The sequence below is a fragment of the Rhineura floridana genome, chromosome 13 (genome assembly GCF_030035675.1).
Source record: "Rhineura floridana isolate rRhiFlo1 chromosome 13, rRhiFlo1.hap2, whole genome shotgun sequence".
In the NCBI taxonomy this organism is placed as follows: Eukaryota; Metazoa; Chordata; class Lepidosauria; order Squamata; family Rhineuridae; genus Rhineura; species Rhineura floridana.
In genome coordinates, this window is record NC_084492.1 from 1,585,688 (window position 1) to 1,609,755 (window position 24,068).

General features: G+C 44.4%; 1 protein-coding gene across 1 annotated transcript; it reads right to left on the reverse strand.

Annotated features, from left to right (window-relative positions):
- Positions 1-1,104: 1,104 nt before the first annotated feature.
- On the reverse strand, positions 1,105-22,651 carry LOC133369274 (C-signal-like). The gene is made up of 6 exons (XM_061594401.1): positions 22,456-22,651; positions 20,502-20,553; positions 7,248-7,435; positions 6,481-6,642; positions 5,456-5,566; positions 1,105-1,320 (listed from the first exon to the last, which is right to left on the reverse strand). Exons 1-6 carry the CDS (start codon positions 22,603-22,605, stop codon positions 1,207-1,209), a joined length of 777 nt encoding a protein of 258 aa, XP_061450385.1. The 5' UTR covers positions 22,606-22,651; the 3' UTR covers positions 1,105-1,206.
- Between the last annotated feature and the right edge of the window lie 1,417 nt (positions 22,652-24,068).

Sequence of the window (24,068 nt, forward strand, 5' to 3'; positions counted from 1 at the left end):
CAGCTACATTTTCAGACTGACACAGACTTGCTTATGTACTCTAGGGATGCTGCCAACCAGTGGGCGGATAGGTAGGAAATGGTTAATGTTACAATTTGGGTAAAAAGAGATGGTTTGGGTTTTCTATGTGATGATGACCATATTTCGGAAATGCATTCCAAGTGCATCTCACTTCAATGTATAAAGATTTGTAATCGTACTTATGACATTGCCAAAGAAGTGAGTTCAAGCGTAGTAAATAATGAGAAGGGATGTCCTTGCGTTAGAGCTCATTGTGATTTGATCGTTGTTAATGGAAATGTTTTGCAGCCATTGTTGCCATATATTGTATTTTGTTGCTGTATTAGCAGATGTTCTTGTCATGAGTGCTATTGTGAGTTGTGATTTATAATACCATAATGTCATGTACCTGTTTGGAACATACACCATATGAAGGTGCTAGATGGATCTGAATGGTTTTTTTAAAATCCTTTTTGAATCACTATTCCCTTCATCCACTTATTCTAGTAATAATTATCCTTACATTCAGTTTTTCCTCTTTTAAAAAGATGTTTTCTTTGCTGAAATGCTTCCAAGTGATAGCAAAGGGGGGGGGAAGGTTCAAACATATTTCTCAAATGGTCCTTCCCTTTTTAGAGTGCCACTCATTCCTTTGATTCTTTCTTCATAATTCAAAGAGCACAACCTCTGTCCATCTCTTCAGTGCCATATCTTCAAAGCTGCTCACATACAAACTATATTTTCCATTTCCAGGACCTAATCCTACGTCAAAGCAATTACTCCCAATGCAGCAGTCACAGTCAAAAGATTCATTGGGCCCTAAGGACACAGGACTGCAGGTCACTGCAACTTGTGATTTGAGGGCTCTTATGGTTTTTGTGAAGGCAAAACTAACAGCAGCCTTTAACATGGGGTCACCAACGCTGCTTTGCCTTATTTATAAACCAGCTTCTACGAGTGTGTGTTTTCTTGAGGGGGGAACATCAGAGATACAGTCCTGATAGGTGGATATAATATAGGACTAGAAATACTAGGCCGGCTCCTTCCCTAAAAAACGTACATGTCACATTTTGGGACAGAAGCAAGAAACCGAAGAGATGTTGTTTCAATTTTTATTCATAAGACTCATGGTATCAACTCTTACATAAAGCATCTGGGTGCTCCATGCTCAACATCCCTTGGTCCTTCCTTCAGTACTCTTGGGTCTCACCACGGCAAAGTCTTTCCTTCCCAAGTCACCAGGATCCCGTGCTCTTTTTCAGAGAGGTTGCAAAGCACATTCATAATGCCACTCACACTCTCCTTGACAGTCAGGTTACCCTGCAATATACAGATCACTCTTATAGAGCATTTCTGCAGAGGTAAGACGGAAGCACTAGAAGATCTGCAGGGTGAGGGATAAGAAGGTGACCAACTAAATTAGCTATCATTTTGCCCATCTAGAACTGGAGTGGGCAGAAGGGGGGGGAATAGTCAAATTGAACTGCTCTGCTGGTTTGCATTTTAATATTTTGCACTTCCTGGAATGAGCAAAGCAAATTGGTTTGCTTTTTAATACTTTTGCACTTCCCGGAATAAGCGAAGTGATATACAGCTGTCCTTCAAAATGTGCACATCTCCAAATGTTACAATGCAGTTCCCCAAGCGAGAAGAGTGTACAACAGTGTATAAAGGGAAAGCAGGCATCAAGATGTATGTGAGCGGGCACTTTGCTCCCATGTTGATGTATGTAGGAATGAACATCACCCAAAGAGGGCTTAAGAGTGTGTCTTTCACCCCTGACTCTGGTTGGTAGACCTTGGGGTTCTAGTGAAAAACAAGTAGATCTCACAGTGAAGGAGCTTTGCCACATTTTATACAAAGGAAACTTCCTAAGAAGTAGTCTGAGGGCCAAATTACACATGCCCTTAGTCATGTTGCTCTACCCTGAAATGCAGGGGGGGGGAAACTAAATTGGGATCCAAGCATGGGAGACAAGGGTGCTTAGACCCTTTGAAATGAATGTCAATACAATTGCCCAGCTCCAATCCAGATTGAGAGCAAATGTTCAAAGTCCCCCAGCCCCATGCTCTAGTCGGAATTCAGATCGGGAATGGGGGGTAGGGGGATTTTTAAAAAATTGCACTTAAGGATGAAGCGACATGATTAATGTGATGTGTAGTTTGGCCCCAGATTAAAGTCTGCAAAATGAGTTGTAGGAGCTGTTTGATTATTTCATGTCTTTCTTGCATTGTGACACTCAAGAGGGGTCCAGGCACTGAAGAGACCAAGATTTGTTTGGTTTCCATAAACTGAGCCTTCAGACAGTGCATTTATCCTGGGAAGAGCTGAGGTAGCGGAAGTTTGTGTTGCATTCACGAAATGAAATGACACAAGTGTCAAGCAACATAGTGAATTCAGCTTTCTGGCAAAGTTAGCTGTTGGATACTCGGGCTGTGCATACCCCCCTCCAATTTGACCCAGGGCCCGATCTGGCACCCTCAATAGGAGACCTGGACTCTTTTAAAAAAGTAAACCAATCAGACATCTATAATGAAAGTTGGAAAGCAAACCATGGAGGCAATGTTCTAAGGCAGGGGTCACCCACACGGCACCCACAAAGGCCTTCAGTGATGCCCCCATCAGGTAGCCCAGAATCTGAGCTTTCATTTTTTTTTTAAAGTAATCTCTATTATTAACCATTCATTCATTCATTCAATTTCTATCCTGGCCTTTCTTCCGGAAGGAGCCCAGGGTGGCAAACAAGGAACAAAACACTCAACACATCTTAAAGCATCTTAAAAACACCTTTAAAATAAAACATCTTTAAAACCATCTTTAGAAAAAAAAATCTTTAAAAACATCTTAAAAAGCAATTCCAACATAGATGCAGACTGGGATAAGGTCTCCACTTTAAAAGGCTTGTTGAAAGAGGAAGGTCTTCAAAAAGCGCTGAAAAGATAACAGAGATGGCGCCTGTCTAATATTTAACGGGAGGGAATTCCTCAGGGTTGGTGCCACTACACTAAAGGTCCTCTTTCTGTGCTGTGCAGAACAGACCTCCTGACAAGATGGCATCTGCAGGAGGCCCTCACCTGCGGAGCGCAGTGACTGACTGGGTCTATAACCTCCTGGAAAGAAAGTTAAGGAGCAAAGTGTGCAGGGACCCTTCTAAGTGATTTATGCAAAATGAGCCAGCCTGGCTACTCCTGCCTATCAGTGTTATTAGCCAATGAGTGAAGTCAGAGCTGTGACTGGTAAAGTGAGTAGTTTGGATACCATGCAATAGGAATCCCGGGGGCTCTAAAGAGCTGCTGCTTTGCCTTCCCTTTTAATACACTTCTCCTGCTTCTGTTTTTTTTTTTTCCTGGTCCATTTTTTCTGACCTTTCCTTCTTCCGTAGTAACCATGATGCAACTTGCAGCTGGGTTTGCCTGAGCTCAGGTAGTGCCTAGAAATTATTTTCCGCAACTACTACTAAACAATAAGTGTAGGTGAATGTTAAAGAATCTCCCTCCCCCAAAAGGCAAATGTGAAACCTTTACCAAGAGGCTTAGGCATGTCAGTATTACTACTCATGTCTCTTGCCCTGCAGGAGCTGAAGTCCAGGAACTCGTTAAGAATTCACTGTATAGGGTTCTTGTGCCCTTAACAGTTGTATGGCAAGCAGAAATTCAACAGGTCAAACCGTTTTTAGTATGGAAATACAATTATGGAGTAAGCTTCACCATATCTGCTCCCTAATTTTGTGTCACATCTTGTCCTCATGACAGCCATATCGTGTTATGCCATGCTGCTGTGGTAGCCATTTTGTGACTGGTGCCCCCCGCACTCTCTCAAAATTTGAAATGTGCCCTCTGGTCCAAAAAGGTTGGTGACTGCTGTTCTAAGGCTTATTAGGCAGATAACAGGTGCTGCTGTTGCTAAGGACGCTCAGTCTCTTAATTACTATTTCTAAGCAATCACAAGGAAGGAATGTGAGGCATTTCCTGTATCTGCTGTTCAAGATTTTTTAAAATGACTTCATTGAGAAGATAGAGAGAGGAAGCTTATCAAATTTACATGTGACACAATGCTGGAAGGGAGTAGCTAATTCCATAGACAACAGAATCAAGATTCAAAGGTGCCTTAACAGGGTGGGGCACTGGGAAACCAAAGAAATCCAATCTTTTGGGGAAGGTACAAAAAAATCAAAGGTACAAAATAGGATGGGGAGACACCTGGTGTGGCAGCAGAATGTTGGGAAAGAATCTGGGTGTCCTGATCAAACACAAGGTGAATATGAGCCAGTAGTGTGGTGCAGCTGCTAAAAAAGCGAATGTGATCCTAAGCTGCACTAGTGGAAGCAGAGTGTCCAGATCACAGAGTGTCATCGTTCTGTCTATTCTGCACTGGTCAGGCCACATCTAGAGTACTATGATAAGGGTTGTTCTTGCTGCTATTAATTGGTTGATTAAATATGAGTTAGACAACTCATATGGACATTGGCTCTAGGCAACTTACAGTTAAAACTGCTACAAGTACTAATGTTTGAAATACACGAATTAAAGACAGAAAGAGCCTATACTGAGCAAAAAAAGTGTCCATTCAACAGACAATATTAAACTATCAGCAGAAAAAAGATATTAACACGTGAACGCTAAAAAGTACTTCTTCTGTAATTACAGTACTGCTAAGCTGCTAAAACTACTACAATGCCTGAGGAAAAAATAAAAGCCTTTGCTGCCCAAAGGACTGTTAAGTGGGCACCAGGCAAGCATCTTTTAGGAGTGCATTCCAAAGGCAGCCGGGGGGGGGGGCTGGTGAGAAGGAATTCTCCCTTGTTGCCCCCCTCTGAATTTCAGCAGGAGGGGTAACTCTGAGAAGGGCCTCCATAGATGACCTCACAGCCCAGGTAGGATCGCAAGGGAAGAGCCGTTTCTTCAGGTACTGGGGTCCCAAGCCAAATTTATAAGTTAAAACCAGCACCTTGAGGTGAACCTGGAAATGCATTGGCAGCCACATTTTGAGATGACACTGACCAGCTGGAGCCCAGGGGGTGGGCATCCTGTGAGGCACGGTTGAAAGAAGATGGCATGTTCCGCCTGGAGAGAAGAATCTGAAGGGCTGACAGTCCTGCCGCAGACAGAGCAGACCCGTTCTCTGTTCCTTGGGAGGGCAGGACTAGAGTGAGGGAGTGGAAATCACAGGAGAGGCAGTTTCGGCTAAGCATTCAGCAGGAGCTGTTTAACAGTGGAAGAGGCGCCTCAGGGGACAGCCAGACCTTCTGCACTGGAGAGGCTGGACCACCATCTTCCAGGGGTTTTATAGTTGCATCCTGCATTGCAGAGCAGAGACTAGATGCCCACCAATTCTAATTCTTTGAACACTACAAAAACTGGGGTTGTGGCAGGGGGCACTCTGGGTAAGCTCACATCATCAGTAGAGGCGTCAGGATCTCTCCTCAGAAAGAGAAACAATTTGTTCACCTGCTCACCTGATCAGTTCCCAGCTCTGTCTTCACCCAGCCAGGATGAAGGGCTGTGCACAGGATCCTATCCTCCTTGTAGCCCATCGATTGGCACTTGGTGAGCATGTTCAAAGCAGCCTGGAGAGGGGTGCAGAAACTCATAAAGCAGGCAGGGACTGGCTATGTGACCTAGCTGGACTACCGGCTGAATACATGCATAAACCGGGGTCAAAGACCAATGCCCACTCTGTTTGGACCCAACGTCTCTCTCCTGCCCAGGCAAGCAACACTGTGTGGTCTCTCAGCAACAGAAGCTGACTTCTCCCAGTTCTGAGACAGACAGGGAAAGCAAGCCTTGCTACCCAGAGACAATATACGCTATGAAGACTAACTAAGGGGGCAAAAAAGATTATGACTTGTTTCAGCCATGGCCATAAGATGTCACTCTAGCTCTCGTACCTGTGGCAAAAAGTTCTCACCTGGGCCTTACCATTGCCAGGCAGGAACAGTCACTGGCATGGACACTCTGCAGTAGGTGCCAGAATGATGTAATGCAGCCTTCCCCAGCCTGGTGCCCTCCGGATGTTGTGGAGTGCAACCTCCATCAGTCCCAGCCAGCACGGCCACTGTAGTCCAAAGCATCCGGAGGGCACCAGGCTGGGGAAGGTTGATGTAACAACTGGGGCAACTACTGCTGTGGTTAGAGGCTGTCCCATCTCAGAGAGGCTGTTTCCAGCATGTCTCTGCCTGGACTGGCTGGGTCACATGGACTCAAGCACTCAGCAATTTTGGAAGAGTTCTTCTTGTGGAATTCAGGTCCACAAAGCAACTTTATCCACTCCACTAAAGAACAACTTCAGCACAGGCAAAATGGTATTATATTACACCCAGCTTGGGAAAGGAGGAGGGTGGTGGCCTAACACCTACAGAAAGCATTCCAGGACAACATCACTAATTAGGCCAGGGTATATTGGGCACACACAATGTTTTATCAAGGAAGGTGATGGACAGAAAGGCTAGATTTGACCTGTGTCTCACTAAGGATGCCTGACCTTGCTGCAGCGATAGGAGATGACTGGCATGAGGAAGTATGTTTCAGGTATCTTCTCAATGGATCCCCCAATGGTGGACATGTTAATGATGGCAGCTTTCCCACAGCTCATGCCTTTCTGTTGGGAGGCATGGGCAGCCTTCTTCAGTAAAGGCAAGAATTCCTAGAGAGAGGCAAAAACCTTTGAGTTTGTCACCAAACCTGCCCTCAGACCTGCATGTATACTCAGTTGGTTTGCTTGAAGATCTGGGCAGGATTCTATCAGTAAAAGGTCACAAGGCTGCAAAGACTAAGCATTTCTGGCCTTGCCTCTTACACATCTCTATTTCTACTCCACAACAATACCTGGTTTTCTTCAAGAGGGAAGTTTGAAAGTCATAGCAGAGCTGGGCTGACCCTGCAATTCTTTCTCTCTACAACTCAGCCCACACGCCCACCTCGCCAGAGGCTCTTCTCTAAGGTGGCTGCTCTCCTCAGCTGAGAACTGAGCGCCGCCATTTACAGCCCACGGATCAAGCCCCAAAGCCCCCCTCCTATCTCACAATACTTGTAGCCTTTGTCAGTGATGAAGCAAAACTCAGCCAGCAGCCTTCTGTGCATGGAACGGGGAGGAGTTGCTATTCCTTCCTTTGCCTCAGGCTGACCCTGCTGCCGCCAGTGGCTGGCTTGGGAAGGGGGCAACACCTCATGCCCTCAGCATTAAGAGGGCTTGCTCCCCATCCTGTAATCTAAAAGGAGGGTTTGCTCTTCTTTTGCAGAACATCTGACCTTGGTCACTAACATTGGACCAACAAGGTTGGTATTGTAGACGTCCAGCATGTCTTTTGCAGTTGCCGACTCCAAAGTGCACGGTAGCATGATGCCAGCATTGTTGATCAGCAGGTTCAGCCCAGACCCCCCAAGGCGAGCCTCTGCTTTCTTGGCAGCTGCCTGGACACTCTCTTCGTCAGTGGTTTCTGCAAAGGAGGAAAACAGACTCTCATTTCAGTGGGAGTTGATTGTGTTCTGGCATGTCTCATTTCTGTCAGCCATTCATTGTTTACCTTACCTAACGGCAGGACTGTTGACATGTTCATTCAGGAAGGGTGAAATAGCAGAAGAGCAGGATTACATTTTCTGGCTGTGCCTCCAACCTCAGTGTGTTCACAGGCACAGAAGATGTCCATAGGTTTGGATGGAGGGTGGTGAGGATATCCTACACAAGCACACCCACCCCACCCCAAGTAGTCACCTACAGGGATGCAGATGTTAAAGGTCCTAGAGGAGTGTAGGGACAGCTCCTGCATCAAGACTGTGGTCCATGCAACTCTGACAGCAAGCATGAGCCAGGCCAGGCCTGGTGCCTTCTTGCAAGTCTCACTGATGCTGCTTTAACACTCACTACTCATTCGTCCAGAACAATCACTTCTTATTTAATATTTACATTTCACTTTTCTGCCAATACCCAGAGTGTTTTAACAAAGCAGAAAAACCCATAATACATTTCAGAATAAACATATACAATTCAAAACCACGAAAAGCAGCTGTCCGAACGATCATTTCAGCTGTCTGTCAGTTTCTGAAAGATGAGGAGGAGAGGGCAGGCAAATCTCATCCTGGTACCATCACCAAGGGGGCTGAGCTCTCTTGATCGTTCATACTGATGGAGAGGAGGCAGAGGTGAAAAGTCTAGGCAGGTTGATACAGGTTGGCTCTTGAGGTAACCAGGCCCAAGACGATTGAAGGCACTGGCTTCCTTTAAAGCCCTAAACTGAGGTCAGAAACAAACAGCCCATGGAGATGGAACAAAAACAAGAGTTCTATGCTTCCAGTGGTGGCCAGATAAAAGCCCTGCTGCTGCTGCTGCTGCTGCTGCATTTTGGATCAATCGAAGTTTCCCAGCAGTTTTTAAAGGCAGCCCTATGCAGAGAACTTTGCAGCAGTCTAAAGCATGGCTAGCTGGTGCCAGGCCCACCTTCTCTATGAGAGGTTGCAGGTGACGAATCACCAGGGAAATCATCCAGGGAAGGAATCTTGGAGACCCTCCAAGCTGCATATCAGCTCTTAATGCAGTGTGTAGCTTCATCTAGAATAGGATTGCCAGAGTTCCTGACAAACAGTCATACTCACAATCACAGTCTTCCACACTTATGGAATCAAAATCTCCCTTTGGTTTCCCTAATTATTGGCACAACAGCTGTGGGCTGAGGGAGGACACCATCCCCTCGCTCCCTCTGGCAGGAGGAGTGCCTCTTCCTCCCTGCCCCGTGAGCATTGGCTCCAGCCGCTGGGGCTGTGCACATGGGAGAGGCTTCTAAGCAAGCACACTGTGGGCTGAAGGGGAGGGGGACCGGAGAGTCTGATGAATCCGGCGTCTGACTTGCATCCCACCATGGACTGTGTTGTGTCATCAACCAAGCCTTGGAGGTGGCCACTGCTGGGCACAGAACCATCAGTGTCGGTCAGCCCAACACCTCCCCGACCCTCGCGGAGAAGTCTCAGAAGCCAGAAAAGAATAAATTCTCCTTGATTAGAGGAGCTTATGTGGCAGGTTACAAACAGGGAACGAACACTTTTTGAATATATCAGCTAAGCAAGGGGATATTGGCCCCTGTGTGCTGCCCAAAGTGGTGTTTGGGAGAAAACACCTCTTTCTGTTGTCTTTCTGTCTCACCCTTTCCTTCCTCACGTCCCTGCAAGCTTGTTGTTTTTCATTCCTTTCCGGGACGGTGTAAAAGCCGGAACGGAACAGGCCGGAACAGGCCCTTTATAAAAGAAATTGATGCCAAAAACACTGGGATGTGTTAAGAGACACTTGAGAACAACATTTAGGAACAAAAACCATTCCGATAGGATTTTTATTAACCCTTTAACAACCAAAATGCCCTCTGGAACAGAATGAAACAGCCCGGAACGGCGACTTCCCAGCGAGCCAGACCCACCAAATTCACCAGTCCCACATGACTACATGGAATGCATGCAATAAGACACAAAACTTCCACACAAACCAAGTTCCAACACCTGTTCTGGGCTATAATACTATAAGCAATATAGTACATTGTTGTTTTTCTTTCCTAGCAATGTTTTTTGAATGCAACTACAGATAGCTTTTGGTGCTAGAGAATAGCTGCAGTTTACTCTTCTTCCCACTAGGGGCACTATAAGATCTGTTGGTCTCTGCAGAGACAGGATGATCCCTTCTTTTTTCAGACCAAAAAGGCAGCAGCCCAGGTATGCTATATTCATACTGTGGAGGTGGCTCAGTGGCAGCAAGGAGTGTCTTCTCTCATTACCTGCAGCAGAAAAGCCATGAGTGTAGTATACATGCATAAGTCTGAGCAACTTTCACCATTTGAAGCTCTTGAGATTATGGAAAACCCAGTAGCAGGGAAAATATCAACTCTCCCAGCTGCTAAGCCAAAATGTGGGCAGCTGTTTGTCTATAGCTACGAAGGCCACAAACATAAAAAGATGATTGCAGATGTGATCAGTACAAATGGATTCAAAAAGGAAGGCATTTGTTGCCAAGGGGGGATCCTCTGGTACGAAAGATATACTTTCAAATACTATTTAATGCAGAGCAAGTGTTGTTTCACAGATATACATATGAAGTGCCTGATGGAAGGGTAGGCAGAGTAATTGTCCATTACCTTGGACAGGATGAGAGACCTGAACCATCTGTGCCTCATGGAAATATGAAAAAATATCCCATGAGATGTCATGTACGTAGCATGCCTTCTGTATTGTCAGAAGCTATGGGGCAGAAACACTTTGGCCCGTGCAAAGTTTACCAGCATAAAATAGCAACAACAATAGTTTCAGCTGAACATATGAAAGTAATGCTGCCTAAAGATACACAACAAATAAAAAATAAACTGAAGTATGAGAAACAGAAAAACAGAATCAGCCATGATGATTTATATGGTGTGTATGAGCTTCATTATGCTCTGGAAGGGTTTGTATGTGAATTCACTCTTGTCCCTGAAGTGTCTGTAATTTTGGCACTTCCAGAAATTATTAGCATATTTGAAGAGTACAGCTTGAGGACGTTGACAAGATACTTGGACTGGTGCGTGCAACCACTTCCGTACTGGATCCTTGCCCCTCTTGGCTAGTGAATGCTGCCAGGGTTGGAACAGCTGGCTGGGCCAGGGAAGTGATAAATGCCTCCTTGAGAGAGGGAGTGGTCCCCTGCTGTCTGAAAGAGGCGGTGGTGAGACCACTCCTGAAGAAGTCTTCCCTGGACCCAGATAACCTGAACAACTATAGACCAGTTGCGAACATCCCATTTTTGGGCAAGGTTCTAGAGCGTGTGGTTGCCAACCAGCTCCAGGTACTCTTGGATGAAACCGATTATCAATCCGGTTTCAGACCCGGTTTCGGCACCGAAACAGCCTTGGTCGCCCTGTATGATGACCTATGTCGGGAGAGAGACAGGGGGAGTGTAACCCTGTTGATTCTGCTTGACCTCTCAGCTGCTTTTGATACCATCGACCATGGTATCCTTCTGGAGAGACTCGCAGAATTGGGAGTTGGAGGTACTGCTTGGCGGTGGCTCCGCTCCTACTTGGCGGATCGTCTCCAGAAGGTAGGGCTAGGGGAACACTACTCAACGCCCTGGACTCTCCATTGTGGAGTCCCGCAGGGATCGGTTCTGTCCCCTATGCTCTTTAACATCTACATGAAGCCGCTGGGAGCAGTCATCAGGAGTTTTGGAGTGCGTTGTCACCAGTATGCTGATGACACACAACTCTATTTCTCCTTCTCATCTTCTATAGGTGAGGCTGTTAACGTGCTGAACCGTTGCCTAGCCGCAATAATGGACTGGATGAGAGCTAACAAACTGAAGCTCAATCCTGACAAGACTGAGACGCTGTTGATGGGTGCCTTCTCGACCCAGGTGGTGGATGTTCAACCTGTTCTGGATGGGGTTACACTCCTCTTGAAGGAACAGGTTCGTAGCTTGGGGGTCCTTTTCGATCCATTCCTGTCTCTTGAGGCTCAAGTGGCCTCGGTGGCACGTAATGCATTCTACCATCTTCGGTTGGTACCCCAGCTACGCCCCTATCTGGATAATGTTGACCTCGCCTCAGTCGTCCATGCTCTGGTAACCTCGAGATTGGACTACTGCAATGCGCTCTACGTGGGGCTGCCTTTGAAGACAATTCGGAAACTACAGCTAGTGCAAAACGCAGCAGCCAGACTGCTGACGAGGACCAGACGGTCCTCACATATAACACCTGTTCTGGCGCGTTTGCACTGGCTACCTATTTGTTTCCGGGCTAGATTCAAAGTGCTAGTTTTGACTTATAAAGCCTTACACGGTGCGGGACCACAATACCTTACAGAATGCCTCTCCCACTATGAACCTACCCGATCACTACGTTCAACATCTAAGGCCCTCCTCCAAGTCCCGTCCCATAGGGAAGCTCGGAGGGCTGTTACTAGATCTAGGGCCTTTTCAGTAGTGCCCCCCGAATTATGGAATAGTGTCTCCGATGAGGTGCGCCTGGCACCTACTCTTCTATCTTTTCCGCGCCAGGTTAAAACCTTTTAATTCTCCCAGGCATTTTAATTGCTTCATGTTAAGTTAACTGTATATTACGTTGTTAAATGCTTAAGTTGTTTGTTTTAGGGATTCTATCTGTTTTTTACTGTATTGTATTTTATTCCTTGCTGTGAACCGCCCAGAGAGCCATTGGCTAAAGGCGGTATAGAAATGGAATGAAATAAATAAATAAATAAAATAAGAGGTGATAATGTTGAAGCCAAACACACTTTTGTCTTATGACACAACCTTTCAGCTTGGAGACTTCTATGTGTCACCTTTAATTTTCCAGTGTGCTTTCTTTGAGGAGAACCCAGCAATCCCTTTGGCCATACTGATCCATGATAAGCGCACAACAAATGTGCATGAGCGGTTTTTTTTATTTATAGGAAAATGTGTGCCCAAGATCAACTGTGGAGCCTCCGCTCTCTCTCGACGAGCAGGGAAGGGGAAGGCATGAATTGCAGGCACCTCCACGGCCAGAAGGCGCGGAAGGTCCAGCTGTTGTTGCGTCTTTTCCAGCCTTGGAGGAAGGGAGTGTGTTAGATGCTTCGCCAATTCCCACGGGGGAACCCTCCCCCTTTCAGGATAGTGCTCAGCCACCAAACGCCCTCTCGGAGCCGTTAGGGGAGGATTCCGAAAGAGCAGGCACTCCTCCTTTGCCAAGCGGTGAAAGAGCCGTAACTCCCTCTTTGTCCACCTGTAACTTAGAGATGTCTGAGGCTTCCCCGTCTTCTACTTCCCTGTCTGTTGATAAGGACCCTGTTTTGTCAGACGAGCCCTTGGAAGTTCACCCCCCTTCACCTCGCTCTCGACGGCGGGAAAAGCGTACTGGTCAGAGGGCGGGGGTACGAAGGAGTGAGAGATTGTGCTCCAAAACTTCCCCTATATAAGTCTGCTGAGTTGGGAGGGGGGTGTTGCGTCAACTCTCTTTTACGTTGCAGAGCATGTCTAAAGTGTTGTTAGGGAATTATAGTGAGTTATTGTAGGAACTCTATGAAGCGCACTGCTTTTGATGTATTCATTACTCTAATAAAACAAGATTTACTTGCACCAACGTCTCAGCCTCTTGGGTCCGACTCTGGACGGGACATCAACAATGATTCCACTGTGATAGTCACAGACAGAAAAGCAGCCATTGTGCATGCTGTTGAGAAAGCTATTCCAGGCTGTGCACATGTCCTTTGCTGGAACCATATTATAAAAGATGTAGAATTCTGGGTCTCTGCACATGAAGGAGGGAAAGGTGATCGGGAAGTTTACATCAACAATATTCTTCAGCTTCTGGATAGTGAGAGTGAAGAGGAGTTTCTGAAATTGCTGCACAAATTAAAAGTAAAATGGAGTGCAGGCTTCCTCAACTATTTTGATCAGAAGCTGAGAAAAGTTGTTGTGACAAACTGTGGAAGATGGCTCTTGGGAAAAAGAGGGATCTATAAGGGAACCAGTGGCATTACCACAAATGTATCTGAAAGCATGAATGCCATGTTCAAGAGGCTATGCAGTGAGAAGGAACTGAACATGGTTGACATGGTTTCGGTTTTTTATTTCCTTCAGACATATTACCTAAAAGAAATTTTAAGAGGATTGTGTGGAATTGGAAACTACCACCTCTTAGCAGAACATAATAGCAGAAAATTAAATCCTGATACTACACAGTTTCCAGTAGACTGTGTTCCTGTAGATGACATTGTGCATTTCATAAAGCAAGGAAAGATGGACACAGACCATGTGCCTGAACTTCAAAGAAAAGACGGTAAATCAAAGACTATGGAAGGTCTAGCAGATTTAATTGTAAAGCAAAACCGCATATTCTTACAAGCACAGTCTGGCTGTTTCCTGATCAGAGGAGTACGTGAGAAGGAATATGTGGTGAAATTATTTCCAAAAGAAACATGTTCTTGCAACAGTTCCAGGACATGCTACCATATTATGGAAGCACACATGTCTGTAGAAAAAGTCTTCATCAGACAAAGGTAATGTATTCTCTGAAGAAATTGAGGATGAGTGGACGAAAAGGAAAATCTGGAAGAAAGAAACCTAGACAAAAAGATGAGTTAACCATATTGGCTGCATCAGATTCTCTTCTGATGCACGGTTATACTACAACTGATGCCTCTCAAGAGAGAAATGAGAAAAATGAAAATCAAGCTGCTAGCAAGGAAAGCCAATTATCATCCTTTGCCTTTGATCTTGAGCAGGAAGCCCCCTATTTTTCAAGTACCCCTCAAAAACCTACTCAAGGAAAGCTGATGGGGAAAAAAGAACATGTTCCATGGGAATCTATAACATGCTATCCACGCATGAGAAATTCAACCATACAAAGGGTCTACATCAATGCAGATGACATGAAGTCTCTTCTGAATCAAAACTGGCTAGTTGACACTGTAATTGCGGGATTCCTAATTACTAGAACAAATCTAGAGACTGTGACAAGTACAGATGTTGACGTGTGTATCTTCAGCCCATTTATTATGCGGTCCATGGAATTACAGGGATACACAACAAGTGTTCATAACTTTGGCACAAACTTGGATGTTGTGATGAAGGACATCTGGCTCATCCCCACCAATGTACACAGTTCTCATTGGGTACTCATGATTGTGTTCTTCAAGTGGAAAATTATTCTGTATCTTGATTCCAAACATGGCATCTCCACCAAGTACACCAATATGCTGCAAACATTTATAGAGATGCAGTCAGCTTCAGCAATGAATGGGTCAGAGTGGATCCTTCATGCACCTCTTGACATACCAGTTCAAAAGGACTCTTCCAACTGTGGGGTGTTTGTATGTCTGTTTGCACATGTGTTGTGCAGTGGCTCTCCAATCCCCTTCCCAGTAAACATGGTCCCTGTACGGCAGTGGATTGCTACGGAACTGCTCAGCAAGAATGCATTACTTCCACAACCAAGAGCAACTCAGAGACAGCAGCAGAGAACAAAGAAACAAATAAATCAGAAAGTCATGAACAATTTCAACACTCCTGTCTCAAGAAATGTGCCTAAAGGATCATTGTCTACAATTGCATTCTTATCTTCAGCAGTACAACAGTATTATAATTCATCTTGGTAATTGTGTTTAATGAGTAATAAGAACATAAAAACATAAGAACATAAGAAGAGCCTGCTGGATCAGGCCAGTGGCCCATCTAGTCCAGCATCCTGTTCTCACAGTGGCCAACCAGGTGCCTGGGAGAAGCCCGCAAGCAGGACCCGAGTGCAAGAACACTCTCCCCTCCTGAGGCTTCCGGCAACTGGTTTTCAGAAGCATGCTGCCTCTGACTAGGGTGGCAGAGCACACCCATCATGGCTAATAGCCATTGATAGCCCTGTCCTCCATGAATTTGTCATCTGTGCAAGAAACCCAAGGAGGACACAATGATTCTCTGCCAGGGAGTCTGTCAGGACTGGTACCATCTGTCCTGCCTTGAGATAAATCAAGCTCCTCATGGCATATTCAAATGTCCAAAGTGTTGTGACAAATGAAGAATCCATGCCACAGGCAAAAATGTTTTCCTCTATAACATGATCTTGTCTAATGTTATATGATTATTTTCAGTGTTGATAAATACTGTTCTCTACTTGAAATGATCTTGCACGCCTACCTGCACAAAAGAGTACATTTGTGTTCTATTTATTTTGCAAAATATTTACAAAAATATTGGTTCAGTTGCTGCTATTTATATTATGTTATGTTTATATCCTAATGTTGTTTTAGAATATATATATATTTACACATATTTGTATACATTGTTTTAGTTCTTGCTATGTGTGTTTATTTTTTACTGGATTCATATTTTTCCAAAGAATATAGCTAATGATGCTATATGTTAAAATATATTTAGAAGAATGAAAAATCATTACAGTATTTCAGAACTACTCTTTATAGTTTTATTTATTTATTTGTGTCATCGTAGCCATATATAGAACAGGTATGCTGAACCTTTTCTGGGTGGAGGAATGGATGCTTGCCCCACCACTTTGTAGGCCGGATAATGTCAGAGGGACTGACCTCAACCCTGACATCCGATTGCTTTGTTTTGTGATTTTGTTGATATACACTGGTACAGTGGTGTGGCATTTTTGGCAAAGGAGGTGGTACAATAATAATGATGATGATAATAATAACAATAATGATAATGATGATGATGATGTTAATAATAATAATAATAATAATAAATGTTTCCCAGTGTAAATAGCAGGTGCAGGGACTAAAGCCCCCATGTCAGGACCCCACTAGGGATCAGCTGCCCTGCACCTTCAATTTAGTGTTGCAAAGCTCATCGTGCAATTGTTTATTGCATGATTGGTAATTCATCTAGTTTGGCCCTCCGACTGGCAGTGGCTGTCCAAGGTCCTGTTCTCCAGCCTTCTTGCCTGAGAGCCTTTTGACTGGAAAGTTCTTCTGCCTCCACCTCATGCGCTCTGCCCAATGAGTGGGAGTCCCTCCCACAGGTTCCAGACTTTACTAACCTTGATTTTGAAAGTAGTTGTGTCAGAAACTCATTTCACAGAAAGCAAACTGGTGAGGTTTGCCCAGAACTTGAATACAAGGCACAGGTGGAGTCTGAGCCCAAACACACAAGAGCACTTTTTGGGACCTGGTTTTTTCCTGTGATAGCACATCTATTTCACAGAAGGCAAACTCTATCTCTCTCCACCTTCTGCCAGCAGACTTGACCCTCCAATCTCTCTTTCTCTCTCTCTCCCCAGTTCACCAGCCATTCGCAACCTGATAGCAGCACCAATAGTGCTGCTTAGTGGACCTACAAACAGCAAGAAAGGGTATTGCTGATCACCCCAGAGGTTCCTGGGTCATCCTGTGTTATCTCCCATTTCCCAACAAAAGGAGAGGCAGCAACATGTGTGGTTGGTGAATTTTGGTAGGTCTGGCTGATTGGAAAGTCACTGTTCCGGGCTGTTTTACGTAAAAGAGTATTATAGCCCAGAACGGGTATCGGAACATGGTTTGCGCTGACGTTTTGTGTCTTATTGCATGCATCCCATGTAGTCATGTTGGACTGGTGAATTTGGTGGGTCTGGCTCACTGGGAAGTCGCCGTTCCAGGCCGTTTTACGTAAAAGCGTATTATAGCCCGGAATGGGTATCGGAACATGGTTTGCGTGGACGTTTTGTGTCTTATTGCATGCATCCCATGTAGTCATGTTGGACTGGTGAATGTCTGGCTTGCTGGGAAGTCGCCATTCCGGGCTGTTTTACGTAAAACTGTATTATAGCCCGGAACGGGTATCGGAACGTGGTTTGCGCGGAGGTTTTGTGTCTTATTGCATGCATCCCATGTAGTCATGTGGGACTGGTGAATTTCAGAGGTCTGGCTCACTAGTAAGTCACCGTTCCGGGCTGTTTCATTCCGTTCCAGAGGGCGTTTTGGTTGTTAAAGGGTTAATAAAAATCCTATCGGAATGGTTTTTGTTCCTAAATGTTGTTCTCAAGTGTCTCTAACACATCCCAGTGTTTTTGGCATCAATTTCTTTTATAAAGGGCCCATTCCGGCCTGTTCCGTTCCGGCTTTTACACCGTCCCTTTCCCAGGTGTGAAGCAGCAGGTGGGCATGGAGCAGAGCTGGACTGCGGCCAGGAGGGCCCCGCCTGGTTTTGTTCACAAGTCAACCACAGCTGTTCTTTGGACAAGCCTTGGGAACTTGCCAGGCTTCCGGAGGGCCTCAGAAGCAACCTGAACACGTCCTCCCTGCTGAGAGAGCCCCTCCCTGCTGGGGCAGCTTAGTCAGTCAGCTCTCGGGCCCCACCGTGGCTCCAGACAAGTCCTGGAAGGGCACCTGGAGAGCCTTTTTGACTGACAGCACCTCTGCTGCATCCCTCTGCGTCCAACACAAATGTTGGAAAGGAGCACACACGTTGTGGAAAAATCCACTCAGCCCTTCTGGAGAAGTCTCAATAAGATGGAACAACGTACCTTACAGGAATTATCACAAGATAATTCTATAATTATAAAACCAGCTGATAAAGGAGGGGCAATAGTGATAAAAGATCTACAACAATGTGAAGATGAAATATACAGACAACTAACGGACTTGACTGCTTATAAGATTTGTCCATATGATCCTACAGATAAGATTATCCAAGAGATAAAAAATGTGTTAGAAGAAGGAGCTTGTTTGGGGTACATTACAAAGGAAGAAGAAAAAAATTTATGTAAAGAAAATCCCAGAATTCCTGCATTTTATGTTCTGCCAAAAATACATAAAGAAATAAGACCTCCCCCCAGGACGCCCCATTGTATCTGGATGTGGGTCCTAGAACCTTTATCTCAGTTTGTTGATTTCTTTCTAAAACCTTTTATACCTTGTATTCCTTCCTATATTAGAGATTCTGCTGACTTTATTAATAAGATACAACATGTTCATATAGATGATGCGGACCTTCTAGTTACTATGGACGTTAGATCATTATACACTAATATTCCTCAGAATGAAGCCCTTGATATCATACGTGCTACGTTGGATTTAAGAACAGAGATTTATCCTCCTACCCATTTCCTTTATGATTTAGCAGAAATAGCTATGCGTAACAATTACTTTAAATTTGATAATCATTATTATTGGCAAATTAAAGGAGTAGCAATGGGATGCCCCATGGCTCCAGAAATAGCAAACCTTTATATGGAAGATTTTGAAAAAGATATCAATAATGAATCTCATGTTGAACAATTAATAGGGTGGTGGAGATATATTGATGATGTTTTTTTGATTTGGAGAAGCACCCCAGAATCTCTCAATGACTTTGTAAGATGGGTTAACAACAAAAACACCAATATTCAATTTGATTATCAATACAATTTGGATCAAATAAATTTTTTGGATTTAGATATTAAGAAACTAAACAATAGTTTACATACAAAAATTTATAAAAAACCTACAGATAAAAATACTTATTTAAAATATGACAGTTCACACCCAAAAGTATTAAGAGATAATTTACCCCATTGACAGTTTCTTAGAATAAAACATAACTGCACTACAGAGGAAGATTTCTTAACGCAATCTTCGTCTTTAAAAAGACAGCTATGGAATAGAGGATATCCATCCCCTATTATTGAGAATAACTTTAAAAAAGCAGCTAATAAGAAACGGGAGGAACTCTTCATAAAATCATCACAAAAAGATTCTATCTGTGTAAACTGCATATTAACGTTTGATCATATCACTAATAAGTTAGAGAATAGTATAAGAAAACATTGGCATATAGTGGAACATCTTAAGGGCTGTCAGGAAGCTCCAAGGATCTCTTATAAAAGAACGAAGAATCTTAAGGACATTCTAGTACATAGTGATTTAAAAGACGTCACTCAACATAGACAGAGCTTACTCCCAGGTACAACCTCTCCCCTGGGTCATCATCCCTGTGGCCACTGCATTTTTTGTAAAAACACCAGCAGAATGACAGTTTATGTCAATCCTGCCAATCAGAAGAAATATCATTTGAGGCACTTTTCCACTTGTAATACAGATTGGGTCATCTACATTATACAATGTGGATGTAAAAAACTGTACATAGGACAAACCTCAAGAATGGTGAAAATAAGGATAGGGGAACATTGGAGTAATTTAAGGAATAACAGAAGAGGGGCGCCTCTTGTAGAACATCATAATCAGTGCCCTCATTCTATAACAGAATACAAGTTTTGGGTTTTGGAAAAGGGTTTTGGAAAAAACATAGACAATTTATTGCGTAGAGAACTATATTGGATTTTGGAATTAGATAATATGATTCCTAATGGGTTAAATGAGGAATTCAACCTGTTACCTCTACTCTAATTCAGAACAAACACAGTCAACTTAAGTCAGGTGTGGTGATGTAATTATCAAGCAGGTTCAACTCATTGCATGCTGCAGAGTTCTATATTTCTTTGAATTTGGTTTCAGTTTGCTTTACATGACAACAGCGATAAGGAAGATACCAGAAAAAGTTTGTTTTAATATTTTACTGAAGAGTTTAATTTTGTAAGTATATTTTGAAAATATTGAAGCTATATTGACTGCAATATTATTTCTGTAATTGTGTTTTTTTAGAATTAGATATGTATTTAAGTTGTCAGAGTTTTGCAACTATATTCTGAGATTAATGAAAGCAACATTTGGCTGCAACATTTCTGTAACTGTGTCCTTCCAGAAATGAATGTGTGTGTTTAAGTTGTTAGTATGTTTTTTTAAAAAAAAAATATTCAATATTTTGTATTTTAGCCCCTGATGAAGGCTTGACTGCACAAGCTGAAACGCGTTGGGCTTTAGCATATTTTACACAGAAATTTCTTCTTCTTTTTTTATATACAAGAGATCAATGGTGCCTCTGTGCACAGAATAAAGCTACATCTTTCCAGCATTCTGGTTTTTGACCTCCTATTTGTGCTTAACAAATGAGCAGCCAGGTATAACAGGGAGAAGCCACTGAGGCCAAAATAAAGACCAACAGGCAAGAGCATTGTTATTGGGTGAGAAAGAGTGAAAAAGGCATACCGAGTTGTAGAATTGCCAGACTGGGGTGTTTGGATGCCAGAGCCTTCAACTCCTGCAGAAAAAAACCACACAAATTATAATCTGTTCAAAGTGCCTCTCATACATTATCTTCTATTCATTTCAAGTATCCTGAAGGCAGGCCAGTCTTATTATCCCCATTTTGCAAATGGGAGCCTGACACCTCCTGGCCACTATGCTATATCAGCTATCACAACAGCCTTGCATTGCAGGACTGAAACCAAACATCAAGAAAGGCCACAAATGCTGCAATATGTAGAGACTTTTTCTAAAGAGAATAAACCAGGACCACATCCAGAATCCAAGGGTGCTTCCAGACATTATCAATTTAGCAGCAGCTAGTCACAAGAACAACAATCACAGTGGCCCTGCTTTATGCTGGAAGGGGAACAGCAACTCTGCATCTAGACTGAGTGGGAAGTCACCCAAATATTGGGGGGGGGAAGGTTTTAATTGTGACCCTTCTATATGAGCAAAAGGGTTAAATATGCCCCCCTTGCTGCATTTCTGATTATGATTGTTTCCCCCCCCCTGCAATTTAAGCGAGGAGAGAAAAGAACAGGCGTAATTTGGAAAGGGAAGGGTTAAAGTTGCAGAGCTGATTCGTGCAAGGACCAGACCACAGAGAAGGAGACAACCGAACCACACCAGGACAAAGCCGTTCTGCAGCTAACAGCTCACAACTTTTATTGGAGGAGGAGCACCAAGAATTATGTCAACCAATACTGGGGTGCCTAACCCATGGACCATATGCACCCCCTCAGGGTTATTTGGAGCCATTCAAGAAGCAATCCCCCACCCAACCATCCCAATTTGTCTTTTTAAACAAAAAAAGTGTTTTTTTATTATTATTGACCAGTCCCTGTTGTGGTGCCAAAAGTTTTTGTGGGGGATCAAGTTCCCTATATTCGTCATGTTGCCATGGATAATTCCCATTTCCCTCACTGTGATACTAAGGTTTTTTTGTCCTCCCTAAACCCTACTCTGCAATGTGTCTACTTTTTAAAAATGTATTCTTTTATATTTTACTTACTCAGGGGCACTTTCTGTGACGCCAAAAGTTTTTTTTTTACTCCCCTCAATTTGTCCTTTTGTTTATTTTGTTCACTGCTTTTAATAATGAATTATGTAAGATACAAAATTATTTAAAATAGTGAAGAATAATTAATGGAAAAGCCTTTTGCAAGGCTGCCTTGAGACCTGCAGGCTCTCCCTGTGCCCACTTGGGCATGGACCGCCCTGCACCCCCAGAGATCACTGAGGTCCTCAGCCCCCACAAGGGTCACCAGCCGTGCCCTAAAATGGTCTTCAGCTGGGGGGTTGGGGTCGGGAACCACTACTGGCTTGCAGCCTGATCTAAGGAGGGTCACAAATCGCCACAGCATCACCCACCACCACACAAATACATGGTAAAAAAAAAATAAGAAATGGGTCCCCATATGCATGTTTAAGGGGAGCCCCAGTCTGAAAGTGTAGAGCACTGAACAAATAAAATGTGCAACAAGAATGATTAAATAACGTTTTGCAGACTTGTTCATCATTCATTTAAAACTCTGTGGTTCAAATGAACTTCTTGCATTTATCATTTGGAATCTTGTCAACACAGATTCCAAAAAGGGCTGTGGCACAAAATAATTAGTTATAGAAGCCAGAGTTACACAAGGAGGAAGGAATGGACGCCCACCAGTTGCTTCAGGAGAGGGAAAAGTGGAACTGATCTTCTCTCTCATGTGTGCGCGGAGGAATGTCCCTGGGAATCCCTGGACTAGAGGACAGAAGATTATGAACCATTTGCAAGGGTTGGGGAGGAGGGAAGAGAGAAGCAGCATGACCTGCAGAGGCCTGTAGTCAACATTGCACCTTTACAGACAGGAAGAGTGTACGGGGGGCACTTTCTGCTTTAAAAGTCAGCCAAGGGAACATCAGCCCCCCTCACCTGTGCTCTGGCCCCTTCTGGATCCCGGCAGGTTGCAAACACCACTTGCGGAGGATTGGGCTTCCCAAGGAGTTGTTTCACCAGCTCCAGTCCAATGCCTCGGTTGCACCCTGTCACCAAGACACTGCCAATGTGCCCTGCTGATGCCATCCTGTTTCTGCAGAAGCTGCTGCGCCTTTCTCCAGCTCCCTTGCCTCTTGCACAGAGATTGCTTTTAAGTGGGCTGGGAGTGGCACTTCCTTACTTGATGGAGGCACCCGCCTCCTTTCCCTCTGGCTGCCAAGAAATATGTTATTCTGTTATGAAAGCTCTTTGCTCAAGCTCACAACAAATGGGCAGAAATGTTCTCAAGCATGAAAAGGTTTTGAAGCTGAACAAATCCTGACAGTGAGAGAGCAGGACAAAGATGTCCCTGTGACGCGGGGCACAAGCCTCCCAGAGTCCCCCCACACTCCCAGAGCTCCATGGAAGATTGCTGCACTTTTTCCCTTGGCCAAGCAAAGGCCAGGCACTCGCAGGACTCCCCTCCCGTCTGTGCAGATGATCAGAGCTGAGAGGGCTGCAGAAGCTTTGCAGGGCCCGGGCTTGGGCTCTGAAGCCTTCTGTTCTCATGGTATTGGGTAAGGAGGGGAAATCAACGCAGTGAGGATTTGCACTTCCCAAAACAATATGCAAACCAGTTATCCTTCAAAATTCCCAATTTTGCAATGCATTTCTCCAACAAAAAATGGGTACAAATATGCCTGTATTTGGGGAAAGTGTATATAAAAATGCATACATTGGTAAAAATAACATGCAAAATGCATAAAAAATTGTTACAAAGGGGTGTATTGTAAGAGAAACATGCACTAAAATACTGACAAATTTTAATGAGGCGTGTGTGTTTTTTTAATTGCAGAGTGATGTAGAACTCCAGAGACTTGGAAGTTCAGACAGGATAAATGTGAAAGTCAGAGAAGCCAACAGTGGCAGGTGTGCCCGTCCCTTGTAGTGGACTTTGTTTGGAACTGAGAAGCTGCAGACAGTTGTTGGATTTCATTCATTCCTTCTCGCAGAGAGTTAGCGGTTCAAAAGGCTCACATCAGAGCCCCTCTTGCCTCCACTCTACAGCTATTGCAAGTGTTTGGACTTGGAAACAAAACTCCTCAAAACCCTGTTATGCTCTGGATATATATATATGTTTCAGTCATGGCATAGGGCAGAAGAGGGGGCCCTGGCCCCAAGGCCAAATCAGGCCCACAGAGCTGCCTAAGCTGACCTACAGCACCTCCTTGGTCAGCCTCTCCATGTTCTTTGGATCCATTCGAGGCCTGGTCACGGCCCTGAAACTGCCTTGGTGGCCCTTGCTTGAAGAAATTTGTTGGGAGAAGCGGGGGAGGGGATATGACCCCTGCTGGTTCTCCTTGATCTCTCAGTGGTCTTTCATACTGTTGGCCAGGTATCCTCCTGGAGCATTTCAGAGGGGTGGGGTTGGGGGCACTGCTCCTGCCTCCAGGGCCGTTTCCAGAAAGTAGTTATGGGAAGCTTTTGTTTGGCATCAGGGGAGCTTTCCTGTGCTGACCCTCAGGGTTCCATCTTGCCCCCCATGCCAGTGGGAGCTTTCAGCAGGAGTA

Coding starts and splice junctions, on each gene's coding strand:
- LOC133369274 (XM_061594401.1), bottom strand. CDS start 22,605: ATGGCATCAGCAGGGCACATTGGCAGTGTCTTGGTGACAGGGTGCAAC. Junction 20,554..22,455: donor CAGAAGGGGCCAGAGCACAG/GTGAGGGGGGCT, acceptor TTTTTTCTGCAG/GAGTTGAAGGCTCTGGCATC. Junction 6,643..7,247: donor GTCCAATGTTAGTGACCAAG/GTCAGATGTTCT, acceptor GCCTCTCTCTAG/GAATTCTTGCCTTTACTGAA.